Source organism: Pezoporus wallicus, unplaced genomic scaffold (assembly GCF_028554395.1).
Source record: "Pezoporus wallicus isolate ANWC-B61680 ecotype Strahan unplaced genomic scaffold, APGP_CSIRO_Pwel_v1 contig_1181, whole genome shotgun sequence".
NCBI lineage: Eukaryota > Metazoa > Chordata > Aves > Psittaciformes > Psittacidae > Pezoporus > Pezoporus wallicus.
Genome location: NW_026641428.1, coordinates 3,875,291 through 3,891,360, shown reverse-complemented (window position 1 = coordinate 3,891,360; position 16,070 = coordinate 3,875,291). Strand labels below are relative to the sequence as shown.

The following is a 16,070-nucleotide window of genomic DNA, read 5'->3' as shown; positions in this document are numbered from 1 at the left end:
AAACGCCATCACTTTGAATGTGCCCTCTTTCCTTCTTCCTCTCACACCTTTATATGCTGAGCATGATGCCATATGGTATGGTATATGCCTTGGGTCAGTTGAGGTCAGCTGTCCCAGCTGTGTCCTCTTCCAGTTTCTTGTGCACCACCAGCCTGCTTGCTGGGGGGTAGGGTGAGAGGCAGGGAAGACCTGGACTCTGTGGAAACGCTGCTCAGAAAACTTCCCTGTATTATCAACACTGTTTTCAGTACAAATCCAAAACATAGCCCCATAGTAGCTACTATGAAGAAAATTAACTATTCCAGCTGAAAAAAGGACATAAGTGCAGCTCTGTGGAAAGTTTGCTGGTGAATCATCTGATGGAGGGTGGGCAGGTTTTTTCTCTCCATTTCACCCTTTGCTAATATAGTAATTTCTAGCCAAACCAAAACATTTCACCTTTTTATCAGTACCTACTTTTGTTTTGGAGTTGCAACTCTAATTCAGACAAAATTATGTTTTTTATTATGAAGGAAGTTATTTTGTCAGCTTTCCTTTGAATCTGGTGCACTCGCAATGTTATTGTCTTTCGAAGATAGTATGTTTTGAAGTCTTCCCCTAGAACAAATCAGAGAGACATTTTACCCATGTCTTCACCAGGAGCCTAACAGACCTTTTTGGTTTTTTTTTCCTTTCACGCAGCAATTTGACACTCATGTTGGAGAGGGGGGAAGTCAGATGAGTGGAGGTCAAAAACAGAGGATAGCTATTGCTCGAGCTCTTGTGAGAAACCCCAAAATCCTGCTGCTGGATATGGCTACGTCAGCACTTGATAATGAAAGTGAAGCTACTGTCCAAGAAGCACTTCATAAGGTTTGCTGTACCATAGCATAAATCAGACTTAAAAGGATAGAAATTATTTTTAATGCACTCTGCAGAGGGTGCTGCTGAATTGCAACAAAGGAGTGAGAAGCTTTTCTTAATAGCTGGTTCATATGCACAACTAGAACCTTAGTAATAGTGAAAAAGTAATTTCTTCTTTTATTTGGGCATTAACAGACATAGCTCCCTTTGCTCAGAAACGGGCTTATCTATGGGCTGTGAATGGAGTTCAAGTCAGTCAGCTGAAACCACTAGAGAGACTCCTGTTGGTTTGACCAGACTTTAGATTGCATAGTGTGGGTTCCAAGCACTTGTGTTTGCTGTCCTGTGACTGGGACTGTTCTTGTTCCGTATCAGGCTCGCCTTGGCCGCACAGCCATTTCCATAGCTCACCGCCTGTCAGCCATCAAAGCTGCTGATGTCATTGTTGGCTTTGAGCATGGAAGGGCTGTGGAGAGAGGAACTCATGAAGAACTCTTGAAGAGGAAAGGGGTTTATTTCATGTTGGTGACCTTGCAAAGAGGTGGAGACACAGCAGTTAACAGAGAAACAACAGAAAGTGAGTATTTTGTTTTCTTTTCTAAAATGATGTAAAAACCACAGAATGCAGAATATTTATTTATATTTCTGCCTTTCTGGCTGAATTTCAGCATTCATTAAAGTAATACATTGATAGCCCTTACCAAAGTATTCTTACTGTATACACACTGATCTTCCTAATATAGATCTGCCCAGAAACATTAATCTTGACTTGCAATACCCATCATTTTATAGCTCCATTTAGTGCTGCCATTTCAGCCCTGCTGCATTTGGAATGCAAGCAAATTACAGAGTATTCTGAAACCACCCTATTTGATTTACTAGAGGCTTCTGGAAATGGGGATCTAATACAATGGTCTGTTGTATTTTTGTGAAACATCATGCCTTGGATACTATTATCTTAAAAGAAGAGAGCAATTACAGTACTAAAATAGGGAAACAGCCTTTAGCAGTCACAATCCAAGTGAGATGGTCTTCAGGTTAATATTCAGTCAACTTTATCATGTCAAACAGAAATATAAAATATGTGGTACATGTAGATTGAGTAACAAGGTTGTATTACATTCCTTGCCTTCTACAAAGTATTCCAGTTATGACTTGGAGTAACTGCACTTTCTGGCAGAGCACAGTGGACTTAGGTTGTATTCAATTTTAACACAAACTGAAGAGTTACATCTACTATACTTTACAGCAGCAGGAAATAATGTGGTTGAGCCAAATCTTGAGAAAGTGCAGTCATTCAGCAGAGGAAGCTATCGGGCCAGTTTGCGGTGAGTCTTAAAAATGACTGTAAATCTCAGTGTTTCCAGCTCTATACTTCATCCTACTATTCCAAAATCTCAATAGTGCTAATGAATCAATTCTCTGTTATGTTGTGTAAAAGAAACTGGAAAGGCTACAAGCATTTTACTAAGACAGAAGTTCACTTGGAAAGAAATTGAAGGGCTTTAGATAAATAGTAAGACTCTAAATTTTTCTCCCCTTTCTATCCATAATACCTTCCCTCCAGTTCTGGTCTACTGTTTTAATGTTCCATTTTTAATATTGCTACCATAAAGCCCCATATATTTGTATTGCTTAATGCACTTTCAGTGCAGTCACTTGAAAAATGACTTGCTATGCAATTACTTGAGAAATCAATGCAATGTACAAGGATGATTTTATTATAGCTTCTACTTGATGAAAGTTAACACATTTTACAAGCCAGACTGTTTTGTAGCTAGACACTTAATATTTCTTTCAGGCAAGCCTATGACAGGCATATGCAAATGAATGCTTGTCTCCTACATTACAGGGTTATTTTTGTCAGGGGTAGAGGTGGGTTTTGCTGGACTGAATTAGTTCATAGTGATAATGTTGAATTGACTTGGTGTCTTAAGGGTTTGTGCAAATATAGTAGGATAGACCATGATTTGACTTAGCAAATACACAGGGCAGGGTTCATAAAAGACAATGTCTAAGTGGTGGTGGTGCAACATGACTTTCAAAAGTATTTGTCCCTATTGTGGGATATTTTCTTCTCAAGAAGTTGAGAGAATGTAGAAAAAGAAAAAGTCCGTGGGATTCCTATGATTTGCTTCAATGAATTCTGATCTAGTTGATACGAAAACTGGACCAGCTTTGCAAGCAAGTATTGTGTTACTGTGCTGTGAATAACAGCCCATTTCTGTCCTCTTTAAAGAGCTTCACTTCGGCAGCGCTCCAGATCTCAGCTCTCTAATGTGGTCCCTGACCCTCCATTATCCATTGCAAGAGATCATGCAGAGTCTATGTATCTTACACCTTCTTATGGAGAAGATGATGGACAAGCAAAAAAGGTCAGGTCTATAGCTTGTTATTAAGTTTTCAACCCAACATTACTTGGTAATGATAACCTGTAGATTTGTGCCTCTGTTATAGTTGTTGTTGGCAGATGCATCTTATTGAATTGATTTTTCCTAGACAAAAGCACAGCTTCTATTCTTATCCTCTGTAAAACCTAGGCTGCATTTTGGTGGCAGTTATGCTCCCTGGCCCATTTCTACCAGAGCATGACCTGTTGGTAAACTAGTATATGTTGTAAATTAAATTGAAGAGACATATTCATAAAAGCTGAATTAACTGGCAAAGAGCAAAATGCTCACTCTGTGAAATGTAATAGCCACTCAGTGATACAAATAACACTGCTTCTTGTTCAATAAAGAGTAAATTCACTTTCATCTCAAAATCTTCTGAAGACTTATAAAGAGACACCCTCACTGCAACCTAACTCAGAGTCCTTTCACTGATACTGTGCTTGTGCATAGAAAACAAAGACAGCATGCCTTAAAATCACGCAGAATATGTAGGAATTACATAGTGGGTTTCCAAAGTGCTTATGAAGCTCCCTGCCCCAATTTGCATGGCTGTGATTGTTCAGTGCAGAAAGCAGCAGTTAGAAGTCACTGGACTGGTCTTGCTATTGCTAAGCCTATTCTGTGGATACATAAAGGGGCTTTAGTGCTCTCCCTCTGGGAGTAGCTCAAAAGAAAGAGAAAATACAAGATGCTTCCACCCAATCACCCTTGCACCTTTTCAGCAGATAGGTCTTCAGGGTGCCTGTTTTGTCTGAGCATTTCCAGCCATATGAACTGAGGGAGATGAGCAGGGCTCAGCACACAGAGTGTTACAAAAATTCTGCACAAAGCAAGCTGCAGGGTTAGGGTAAGTTATAATTTGATGATGAATATTCTGCTCTTACTGGGCCTAATTACAGGAATTCAGCATATGGTCTGAGGATGTTACACAGAAGGGAGGCGTAATTAGCATGTATAAAGCCTGAATCCAACTATTGCTCTGAGATTTTCCTAGTTTTAGTTCTATAGCGTACCTATTAATTTGATGTAGAGTCTGATCAGTATGTTCACCCACAATACTTTAAAATAATGTTTCTTAAGATTCCAGTAGTTGACACAAAAAGCTTCTTGTGAGGAAGAAGTTTTAGTTTTGGCACTGGGTATTAAATCACATCTCATTTGAAGGCAGCCAAAAGGGAACAGCCTGAGTTTCAGTGGCAGAAAGTCTTAAACTGGTCGTAATCAACCTCTTAAGTTAGACTCAGTAGAGCTGCCCAAGGTAGGAATCTCTTTGTTTTTCTCCAGGGACAGTAAAAGTGACTCTCTTTATGTGACTCAAGACTTGTGACTCCCCAGCCCTACAAAAGAGATTCAGACAGCAGCCAAGACCCATCATTGTCCCTTCCAGTACAAATCTGGAGCAGCTCTTAGGGCACTAGATGGCCATTTAACAGACTAGGCTAGCTATTATCCCACTTTCAAAGACAGAACATCACTGGGGGAATTCATTTGCTTCATAGATATAACTTGTTTTTTAGGAATCTGTTGTGGAGGAAGATGTCAAGCCTGTGCCATTTACCAGAATTTTGAAATACAATGCCTCTGAATGGCCATACATGGTACTTGGATCTCTAGCAGCAGCTGTGAATGGAGCAGTCAGTCCACTCTATGCTTTGTTATTCAGTCAGATTCTTGGGGTAAGTTATGCTAACATTTGAAGGTGTATTTTAGCTCCGAAATAGATGGGAGTGAATGTATGATGCAGAACTTTACATGTTTGGGGCAAATCTTTATATCCCATCAAGTAGATGGGGTTAGACTTCTTGCCTATAAACAATTATTCAATAGAGACATTTATATCATTGTCATCATGTTATCATTTGAGCTCTTTGAAGGGGTAGGCTCATTAGCATAGGTGAGACAAGATGTACCCCACATGCAGTTATAGCGGAGAGAGAGACATGCAGAGGTTCTGACCTGCAGAATATTATTCTAAAGACTTTGCGAAGCATTTGGGAAAGTTTTGGGTCAGATCAAAAAAATACTTCACTATTTTGTTCATATATTTCAGGCAGCTCAATGATGCTCACCCCCTGCAGAGTGACCAGGGAGAGGTAGATAATTGTGATGGGGTTCATAACTGCCAGCAGAAAGTAGTCATGTATTAACAAGATTGGAAGACAAGGGGGAAACAGGAATATGCTTTAAACCTTGGCATTCACTAAAGAATGTATTACTACCAAAATCCACAGCCTTGCTTGAAAATTTTCAAGGGCTCAACCATGATTATTTTTTCCTTAAAAACCAGTGGGGAAGATGGAAGGCTGCCTGGAGAAATTCAGTGCTGTTCTAACTAATGCCTAGGAAAGTGTCCTAAATTTGAAGAATTAAGAGGATAGAGAAAACTTCTCTATTGATACTGTTTCTTATAGTCAAAGTAATGACACATTCAGGGGGAAGAAAATGGGAATGGCACTTTTGGTTTGTGGTTTGTGTACCCACCTGAGATAGGATAAAACTTGTGCTGTGAATACCAGTTACTTGCTTAGGTCACAGTAGGTACATATGCACACAAATAAAATATGACCTAAAGGGCAGATACTCTTCTAGAAACTGGAGGTCCAAAACCTTTCAGGTGAGAAAGAGCAAACGAATGAATGCCCCAGCATCTGAGCTACTAATGGGAAAAGGGTTGAGAAAATGCTCCTGATAGCAGTGCCAGCAGTCTATCAAAAGAAAGATTAAGCTATTGCTGTTTGGTTTGGTCTTTTTTCTTTATTTTTTGGGGGGGGGTGTGTGTGTTTTGGCTTAGATATTTCTCTATGTGAAGTTACTCAGGACTTTGAATCACATTTACTTACAGTTTGATGTTTGCTAGTTAAGACCCATGGAGGCTCAGAACAAAAGGCCTTCCAGTCCTTGCTGATCAACTTAGTGGCTCCTGGCCAATGTGCTTGCTCTTTTAGCCATAGTTGTGCAACCTCCAAGCACTTTCTGAGTGTCTAGACCTCATGCCAGGAACTGAGGTTTTCACTAGAAAGCAGGTGAGACACTGCTATGTGCATTATGCAATGTATCTACTTTGATTCCTTCTGAGAAAAAGTTTCTAAACACTAGGAGTTCTGGGGCGGACATATTCCTGCAAAATGCTAAATGCCTTCATTGCCAAGGATGAATTCCTTCTCTTGAAGGTCTCAGTCCATCAAAGGAGAGAGGCTGCAAGAAAAAAAACAAGACCTAACAAGCATGAGCAAAGTGCAACATCTGTGTTTCATTATTCATAAATTTAAAACATTTCTGCCTGATGCCAAGGCAGTCAGGCAGATGGAATATGCATCTGCTTACCAAGCTGTCTGAATATCTGCAATGATGTGACAGACACGTGGGCTTGTGCTGTGGGACCAGTATGCTGGGGAAGTGAGGGGAAAAATCACCCCAGCTATGAAATGGAAAGATAAATTTAGCAAAGTCTGCCTTGAAGGTTCTCAGAAATTAGTCACCAAAAGTGAATGAAGAACTGGATAATACTGGATATATGTAATGGTTAGACTTGATGATCATAAAGGTCTTTTCCAACCCAGTTGTTTGATTCTATCACTCTTCTGATCAGTTCAGATCAGCAATGTACCTTTGGAACAAATATATCAGTAGTTTTGTTCTCATTATCACAGATTAAAACATACCTGGTGATTATGTTTAAACAAAGATTAGTCTGAGAAAGTAACATGCCTTGCTACTGGTATGACAGCATGGCAGTGGAGCAGATCTTGTCCCTTTTTGATACCATCATTCTTGATTTTGCAGGATTTATTTTGTTGCCAAAGTACAAAGTTAAAGTACTTGAATTGGGAATGGAATTTTCACTAGAGAACAACTATTTATTTTCCTCAACTTCATGCTGTCATACCTTTGTGCTACTTTGATGCATAGCTCACTTTGAACCATAAATAACTTGGGTTGACCTTTTAAGACTAGTACCTAAGTTTATTTTTGTTTCTATTTTGCAGCTGTAATGAAAATTCCTTCCTCTCTTTCTACTGTCAAATACTTACCTAAAAGAATTTAAGCTGGTTTCGATACAAGTGAAAGTCAAATACATAGGTTATTTATAATTACACCTTATGATAACAGATTGAGAGATTAGTCAATTTATAGAAATTTTTACCTGTGAAATCAAATTAGAATTAACCAAAGGTTAGTGGAGAAGTATAAACATGAGCTGTGGCTTGTATCTGCAAGGAGCAGAAGAAGTTTAACAACCTCAGGTAGGCTAACTGACATCCATATCAACTGCTCTGACCAAAAGGAATTGCTAAAGAATGGCTACTTAGATTTGGACCACTATTTCAGCAGCAGCCAGTAGCACTGGCAGTTGTTGAAGTAGAGCAGGTATTCAGAACAAGAGATAAAAGCAAAGTACCATGGAGACTGGACCAGAATGGGGTGAAGGGGCTGTACTTTAAGCATAAATGCTTTTTCTCAAGTACCCAGTAGTAAGCAAATTCCTTACATCCACACTCCTTCAGTAAAGACAATAGATTCCTCTTGAAGCCTGCCTATAGCAATTACAGCATCCATTAGTGTTGTGCTGGGAGAATCAAGCTATGTTATAATTATTTACACAGACTTCATTTTGTATGACCCAATAAAGTTGTGTTTGGCACAGATCAAAGAGGAGGTAAGAGAGCTGCTGCACTCTTGCTTTGTCGCTGTGCTTTTATTTCATTGCTATTCTCTGGTTATCACACTGGCTCTTGTTTAGAGTGAGGGAATGGTTAATTACAACTAGGGATGGGCAGCAAGTAATAGAAGTATGTACAGACACCAAGTACAATAAACCTGTTGTTTAACAGGAGTAAAAACATGTGGTACCCAGGCTCACCTTAGGAAAATAAGGAATAGGGCTTTTGCAAGGGGTGAGGGAGGGTTCTGTATTCTGGCTTTGGTTCTGGGGTGGGCAATAGTGAGTCATTAACAGACTTCACAAACACCAAACATGACACTTTGAATATGATGCCACTTTTTTTTCCCCCAAGACCTTCTCCATTCTTGATGAAGAAGAACAGAGGACACAGATCAATGGTGTCTGCCTGCTCTTTGTCTTTGTTGGAATTGTTTCCTTTTTCACACAGTTTCTACAGGTAATAGCAGTCCAATACAGGTACATTTTGTCTCTGATCCCTTACTCTGTGGGTATCTCTTTCTGTACAATGTCTGTGTTTATTCTTGTGCACCCCAGGGTTACACCTTTGCCAAGTCTGGTGAGCTGCTTACAAGACGGCTAAGAAAAATTGGTTTCCAGTCTATGCTGGGGCAAGACATTGGCTGGTTTGACGACCGGAAGAACAGCCCTGGTGCTTTGACTACAAGACTTGCAACAGATGCCTCACAGGTCCAAGGGGTAAATAATTTAAGAAGTGGTTTACTATAAGCACTGATTGAATGTGTGTTTTGGCAAGGTCAGTGTAGAGTAGTCCTTGGTCAGTCAATTAATCTATTTCCATTTAACACAGACTCTCAATGTGGAACTATTATCATCACATTTACCTAAAAGCACAAACAGGGGCACAATATACTGCCTATTATTCCTGCCTGTATTATCAGAACAGGAACACAAAAATCAGTAAGATACCAACCATTAATGGAACAAGAAAGAGCATTCAGGGCAAAAGTTTTAATTTCTTTTTCTTTCTTTTTTTTTTTTCCTGGAGATGAATTAGCTACACTAGAAACATTAGAAACACTACAATGTTGGAGTATTTATTTCAAAAGAATGTCACACTAGTATTTTAGTTACATGCATGTATTTTAGTGACTATTTATGTTTTCAAGTTTCCAGCATGGTGTTATGCTGCTTGTGACAGTTTTGATTTAATCTGACAGTCCACTTGGTAGAAGTGAGTCAGATGTCGTTTTACTTGGCTTCAATACAAGCAATTTTCTTGAAACAAAGAAGGAAACATAGAGATTCCTTTGTCACAAAAATTGTCCTGTTTCAGTTTGACTGAAGATGGTAGGTTAGTTTTTCCAGCCTATTAATGGAGGTTTTAAGAGTTTAAAAGACAAAATAACTAAGAGGTTCCCAATATCATACCTTATCCTTGGTGCCATCTTAAGGCATATCAAGGATAAGAGGGTTATGAGGGGGAGTCAACATGGCTTCACCAAGGGGAAATCATGTTTGACCAATCTCATAGCCTTTTATGAGGAAATAACACGGTGGATGGATGATGGCAGAGCAGTGGATGTGGTCTACCTTGACTTCAGCAAAGCATTTGACACAGTCTCCCACAGCATCCTCACAGCTAAATTGAGGAAGTGTGGTCTGGATGATCAGGTAGTGAGGTGGACTGTGAACTGGCTGAAGGAGAGAAGCCAGAGAGTTGTAGTCTATGGGGGGGAGTCTAGTTGGAGGCCTGTATCTAGTGGAGTGCCTCAAGGGTCAGTACTGGGACCAGTATTATTTAATATATTCATCAACGATTTAGATGAGGGAATTGAGTGTACCATCAGCAAGTTTGCTGATGACACTAAGCTGGGAGGAGTGGCTGACACGCCAGAAGGCTGTGCTGCCATCCAGCAAGACCTGGACAGGCTGGAGAGTTGGGCAGGGAATAACTTGATGAAATATAACAAGGGAAAGTGTAGAGTCCTGCATCTGGGCAGGAACAACCCCAGGTTCCAGTGTCGGTTGGGGAACGACTTGTTAGAGCAGTGTAGGGGAGAGGGACCTGGGGGTCCTAGTGGACAACAGGGTGACCATGAGCCAACACTGTGCCCTTGTGGCCAAGAAGGCCAATGGCATCCTGGGGTGTATTAGAAGGGCGGTGGTTAGTAGGTCGAGAGAGGTCCTCCTTCCCCTCTAGTCTGCCCTGGTGAGACCGCATCTGGAATATTGTGTCCAGTTCTGGGCCCCTCAGTTCAAGAAGGACAGGGACCTGCTGGAGAGAGTCCAGTGCAGGGCAACTAAGATGATTAAGGGAGTGGAGCATCTCCCTTATGAGGAAAGACTAAGGGAGCTGGGTCTCTATAGTTTGGAGGAGACTGAGGGGTGACCTTATTAGTGTATATATATATATATATATATATATATATATGTATATATAAAGGGGGAGTGTCACAAGGATGGAGCCAGGCTCTACTCAGTGGCAAACAATGATAGGACAAGGGGTAATGGGTACAAACTGGAACACAAGAGGTTCCACTTAAACTTGAGAAGAAACTTCTTCTCAGTGAGGGTGACGGAACACTGGAACAGGCTGCCCAGGGAGGTTGTGGAGTCTCCTTCCCTGGAGACATTCAAAACCCACCTGGACACATTCCTGTGTAACATTATCTAGGTGTTCCTGCTCCGGCAGGGAGATTGGACTAGATGATCTTTTGAGGTCCCTTCCAATCTCTAGCATACTGTGATACTGTGAAAACCCCTGTCAGCAGCAGTATCTACAGAATCAGAGAAACCTGCTGCAAACCTCTTGAGCTACAGCTCTCACAGGCGCTTACAGGGCATATTTTAATTGAAATAAACAAACTTTTAAAACACTGACTGAACTGTTTATATCCTCCTAAAGGACTAAACACATGTAAAGAAGTGGGGCACAACCATTCGACCCACAGCTCCAGGGTTAAAAAAACAGCCACTTGAGCAGCAGTGTCATCCACCTTTCACTGCCTGGCACAGAGTTTGGCCAAATGCTGCTATTGCAGAGTGAGCTGAAGGTGAGAATATGCACACAAGTGTCCAAGGTCTGAAAATGTCTACATTTGCCCCAGGAGTAAGAGTATGTGTGGGGTGTTAGAGCTACAGCATCCAGGAAAGAGCAGCCCTGTGGCTGCTCCCTCTGCAGAGCTGAGAGGTGTGCCTTCTTCTATGGTCAGGCTCTACTGCTGCAAGTCAAGAGGAGGAGTATGTGATGGCCATTTTGTGCTGCAAGGTCAGATCCTGCAAATGAATTTGGCTGAAAATGATCAGGGGTATCAAATGCATGTGTTGGTTTTCTTTTTTCCCCTAATACCTAGCAGCCTGGTTCCTATCTAGGGCTGCTCTTTACTGCTAAGAAAGAAAATAACTTCTGAGTAAATAAATCAGGTTTATACAAAGAATAGTGTTGTTTAAGTACATAAGGAGGAGGTGAATGCATTCAATAAATGTGATGTCAAAGGCATATTTAAAATATTTCCTTATTAGAGAGACAGGCAGAAATGCAACTTTAAAGTCATGCTTTCTTGGTGCTGTTTCTTACTGATTTTAGCACAGGTGAGAATTTGGTGTTAGTAGATAAGTTGCAAATGGTTCTGTGTGTTATTTAACTCTAGATGGATAAAGTATCAAGAGTGTTCAGATGATAAGTTCCCCAGGGAACCAAGGGAACTAATGAAAATTGTTAGATGATCTTTCTCACAATCCTCAGAAACAATTTTCAGAGTTCTCAATAGAAAGTTTGGTGGGTGAAAGGAGTAGTGGACATTTGTAGACCTCTTGATACAATTAACTGGAAACAATATATCCAAACTAGCTAAATTGCACTGCAGTCCGCAGTCACTGGTGCTTTATGATATTTTAATATCATTTAGAGTTTTCTGAAGTTTTATAGGAAAATTTATTTAAAGATTATTGAAGTTACTGTTGAAATACAAGTCAATCATCATGTACCTGAGTATAGGTCAGTCGGTTCAAGATCCTTAGGGTGGACAGCAAGCTCACTATCCTGGACTTCAGAAGAGCAAACTGGCTTCTCCAGGCCTCTGCTTAGTAGATGTACCATGGGCTAAAGCCCTGGAGGGAAGAGGGGCCCAACAAAGCTGGTTAATATTCAAGGATTATCTCCTCCAAGCTCAGGAGTGATGCATCCTGACAATGAGAAAGTCAGGCAAAACCGCAAGGAGGCACGTGTGGTGGGTGAACACGGAGCTCCTGGACAAACTGACATGGAAAAACGAAGCCTAGAGATAGCGGAAACATGGATAGGTAGCCTGGGAGGAATACAGAGGAATTGTCCAAGCAGCCAGTGATAACGTTAGGAAAGCTAAAGCCCTGACAGGACTCAGTCTGGCCAGGGATGTCAAGGGCAACAAGAAAAGCTTCTATCAGTATGTCAGTTATAAAAGGAAGATGTAGCGAACTACAGTCTCACCTCAGTGGGCTGAAACTAGGTGAGCTTTAAGGTTCCTCCCAGTCCAAACCTTTCTATGATTCTGTGATGTTATGATACTATGATCTGTTTCTTTTCTTTGAAGGCAACTGGATCACAGATAGGAATGATTGTCAATTCCTTCACCAACATTGGGGTGGCCATGATCATTGCTTTCTTCTTCAGCTGGAAGCTGAGTTTAGTTATACTGTGTTTCCTGCCATTTTTGGCCTTATCTGGAGCTGTGCAGGCAAAAATGCTGACAGGATTTGCTGCTCAGGACAAGAAGGCGCTGGAAGCTACTGGACGGGTAACGTTATTTAAAAACTAATTTATATTTGCATTCATAGGTTGTTGAAAAATCAGGCATTTGGGGCCACCAGCAGTTCAAATGTCATGAAACTGGCAATGGTTTGCAAATAAGTTGTAATATTTCAGCTTGTCAAATCATCAAACTGCCATTGGGAACTCCCTAACTGCAAAAGCACTTGCTACATGGAATGTGCTTGACTTTTCAGAATTGGTGATCAGAGATGTGTCAGCAGTCTGCCCCACCTTTTTGGCTTTTATTTAAATACCCATTTGTTGATGCTGTCCTCAGAAAGCACTGATGCTTGTTCAGGTAGGAATCCTCCCACCTGAGAATTCAGCACTGAAACCAGGTCAGTTTGTGCATTTGTGCCCTATGAGTGTACCAGCTCTCCATCAGTGAGTGCTGCTAGATCACAGGCATAACTGTATTATTGGTTTGGATTGTAAGAATTGAAGTTTTGTTTATTCTCATTTGTCAGTGTTCTGGGTTCAGCAGTAGCAGTCATTTTTCTCCTTCTTAGTAGCTGGTGCAGTTCTGTGTTTCAGACTTTCAGCCTGGGAACAGCGCTGATAACACTGATGCTTTTAGTTACTGCTCAGTAATGTTTACTCTAACCAAGGACTTTGAGTCTCATGCTCTGCCAGGGAGGAGGGGAAGCCGGGAAGAAGCAGAGACAGGACACATGACCCAAACTGACCAAAGAGGTATTCCATACCACAGCACATCATGCCCAGTATATAAACGGGGGGCAGTTAGCCGGAAGGGTGGGATCACTGCTCAGGTTGGGTTGGGTATCGGTCGGCTTGTGGTAAGTGGTTGTATTCTCTTCCCTTGTTATTTCCCTTACCATTATTATTATTGGTGGTAGCAGCAGTGGTTTGTGTTATACCTTAGTTACTGGACTGCTCTTATCTCAACCCATGGGAGTTACATTCTTTCAGTTCTCCCTACCCCTCTGGGAGAGAGGGGGGAGTAAGGGGGGTTCAGTGAGCAAACAGCTGCATGGTTTCTGAGTGACAGGCTGGGCTTAAACCATGACAGTCAGTTACTATATAAATATTTTTAAATTCAGATTAGCAGTATGCTTTTTTTTTTTCCCTGTTAATTTCTAGCAGGAGACTTAGCACTTTCTCGTAGTACTTTAAATTTTGCTCCATAGTGAAAACACCTGTGTGGGTATTAAACCAACCACCATGGGACATGAGGAAGGAAATCCCTTTCCTTGGAAAGTGTGTCCAGTGTTCAGTGACTGGTGGCTAAAGCTCCCTTCCTTGTTACTCTAGCTCCAGTATCTGGGTTAGCAGCATCCCATGGAGCGTGACCAGCAGGTCAAAGGAGGTGATCCTGCCCCTCTGCTCTGCTCTCGTGAGACCTCACTTGGAGTATTGTGTGCAGTTCTGGTGTCTTCACCATAAAAAGGACATGGAACTGTTGGAACAAGTCCAGAGAAGGGCCACGAGGATGATCAGGGGACTGGAGCACCTCCTGGATGAAGACAGGCTGAGAAAGCCGGGGCTGTTCAGCCTGGAGAAGAGAAGGCTGCGTGGAGACCTCATAGCAGCCTTCCAGCATCTGAAGGGGGCCTATAGGGATGCTGGGGAGGGATTTTTCATCAGGGACTGTAGTGATAGGACAAGGGGTAACGGGTTAAAACTTAAACAGGGGAAGTTTAGATTGGATATAAGGAGGAAGTTCTTTCCTGTTAGGGTGGTGAGGCACTGGAATGGGTTGCCCAAGGAAGCTGTGACTACTCCATCCCTGGCAGTGTTCAAGGCCAGGCTGGACAGAGCCTTGGGTGAGATAGTTTAGTGTGAAGTGTCCCTGCCCATGGCAGGGGGGTTGGAACTGGATGAACTTAAGGTCCTTTCCAACCCTAACTATTCTATGATTCTATGATTGTATGTTCTGATGGCTGCAAGGCCCTGTGAACTGCCTCACTCAAAAGGCTGAGGGATAGGTTTATGTAATTTGCACCAGCTGAGCAGACTTCCAGTGCAGGTGCCAAGAAAGGAAAAGGTAGGGACACAAGAGAAAGGAATGCCATTTTCTCACGTGTTCACTCCTCTGACATCTGCTGCCTTTGAAACACCCAAACTCCTTTAACTTTAGCTCTGGGTCCCTAAGTTCTGGCACATGACCCAGAACCTGATACTTTTAAAATATACCTAATGCTACTGTGCAGAAACTGAGCTGCATGAGAAACACAGGGGGTTTAGGAGATGGTCAGCATGAGGAAGACTACCTTAGGTTACACTACTGGGAGTAGCACTTAAGTCTTCTCCCCTTGCTTAAGGCTGTCATATTTCTAGCATCTGAAAAAATAAGCTTTGCAGGCCTGCCCAACACCTCATCTCTTTTTTCTGCAGAGCTACTTTAGCCCATCCTAAAATTACTCTTGCAGAGTACCCACTGCTTCCCATTCTCCTCCTTCCCACATCAAAGTCCTGCCCAGCAAATGCCTTACCCAGCCTGCCCTGCCCCATCTGAATCTTCCCTCTGCCCACCTGAGCTCTCAACCAACTACCTTCAGCCTCCTCTTGCCCTTAATGTGTGCAGGAAACACAGAGTCTGGAGCCCTTTGCCCTGTAGCTACTGGCTGGCTTTCCCACTGCCTGCTGCAGCTACCTTGACACCTCCAGAAGTAGCAAATCTTCAGCTCCCAGTTCCCATTTTGGGTGTGATTTAAAGAAGTATGTTATGACTGGGGGCATGCAACTTACTTACTTAAAAACCCCACATGCTACCTACACATGCAGACTTCTGGAATATACGAAAGTCACTATGTGAATTAGTATGACTTTGGTATCATTAATCAAATGAGTACATTTATGGGCCACTGTTGGGTGCTGTTAGGAACAGTCTTCAGCTCCAGAAAGCCAATGAAGAATTAAGACCTGACCAATCGCCCACATTCAGAATGGTTTAATTATTTACAAAATAATTTACAAGAAGTGATAAACCAAAATACTGTCTTGACAAGGAGAGAACTTCACTAATTAGTTGAGGCATCAGCTTTTATTCAGGAGAATGAACCAGAGGCTGGGATCAAAAGGGCATTCAATGCTTCAGCAGTTTTGGCGATAACACCAGTTATGTCTGATGTTATTTTCTAATTTAGTTGCCAGCTCTGCATTCAAATGCGAAATGCTCTTCCAGTCCTGCGGTGTCTGTAGAGAAAGAGGCTAAACACACACACACACACTGCTTTCACAACTAGTTCCAGGTCAGTTCTAGTTCTGTTCTTTATTCGCTACAACATGGTAATATATAGCATACAGATATGGGTCTGAGCTATGAAACCAAACAGAGACCACATCAATCCCAGTGACTGCCTTCAGTCACTATAAATCCCATTCTATAAACAATCACTCCCCAGGCTCTTTCCCAGCCTGACCTTGCACCTGTGCACAC

General features: G+C 41.8%; 2 protein-coding genes across 6 annotated transcripts in view; one reads left to right on the top strand and one right to left on the bottom strand.

Annotated features, from left to right (window-relative positions):
* ABCB11 (ATP binding cassette subfamily B member 11) overlaps positions 1–16,070 on the top strand; it is a 51,551-nt gene that overhangs the window by 28,883 nt on the left and 6,598 nt on the right. For 4 of the 5 annotated variants that reach the window (XM_057423832.1, XM_057423833.1, XM_057423834.1 and 1 more), the window contains 8 exons: positions 682–852; positions 1,219–1,420; positions 2,093–2,171; positions 3,083–3,218; positions 4,754–4,912; positions 8,252–8,356; positions 8,455–8,616; positions 12,453–12,656. In XM_057423832.1, the coding sequence (XP_057279815.1) occupies positions 682–852; positions 1,219–1,420; positions 2,093–2,171; positions 3,083–3,218; positions 4,754–4,912; positions 8,252–8,356; positions 8,455–8,616; positions 12,453–12,656 (1,218 nt within the window). Of the gene's footprint in view, positions 1–681; positions 853–1,218; positions 1,421–2,092; positions 2,172–3,082; positions 3,219–3,961; positions 4,085–4,753; positions 4,913–8,251; positions 8,357–8,454; positions 8,617–12,452; positions 12,657–16,070 lie in introns of those variants that run through there. The other variant, XM_057423837.1, reaches the window with a different exon arrangement.
* Positions 6,021–16,070, bottom strand: part of G6PC2 (glucose-6-phosphatase catalytic subunit 2) — a 31,878-nt gene continuing 21,828 nt past the window's right edge. The window contains exon 6 of the mRNA XM_057423844.1: positions 6,021–6,431. Coding sequence (XP_057279827.1) covers positions 6,375–6,431 — 57 coding nt within the window. The 3' untranslated portion in view covers positions 6,021–6,374. The remainder of the gene's footprint in view (positions 6,432–16,070) is intronic.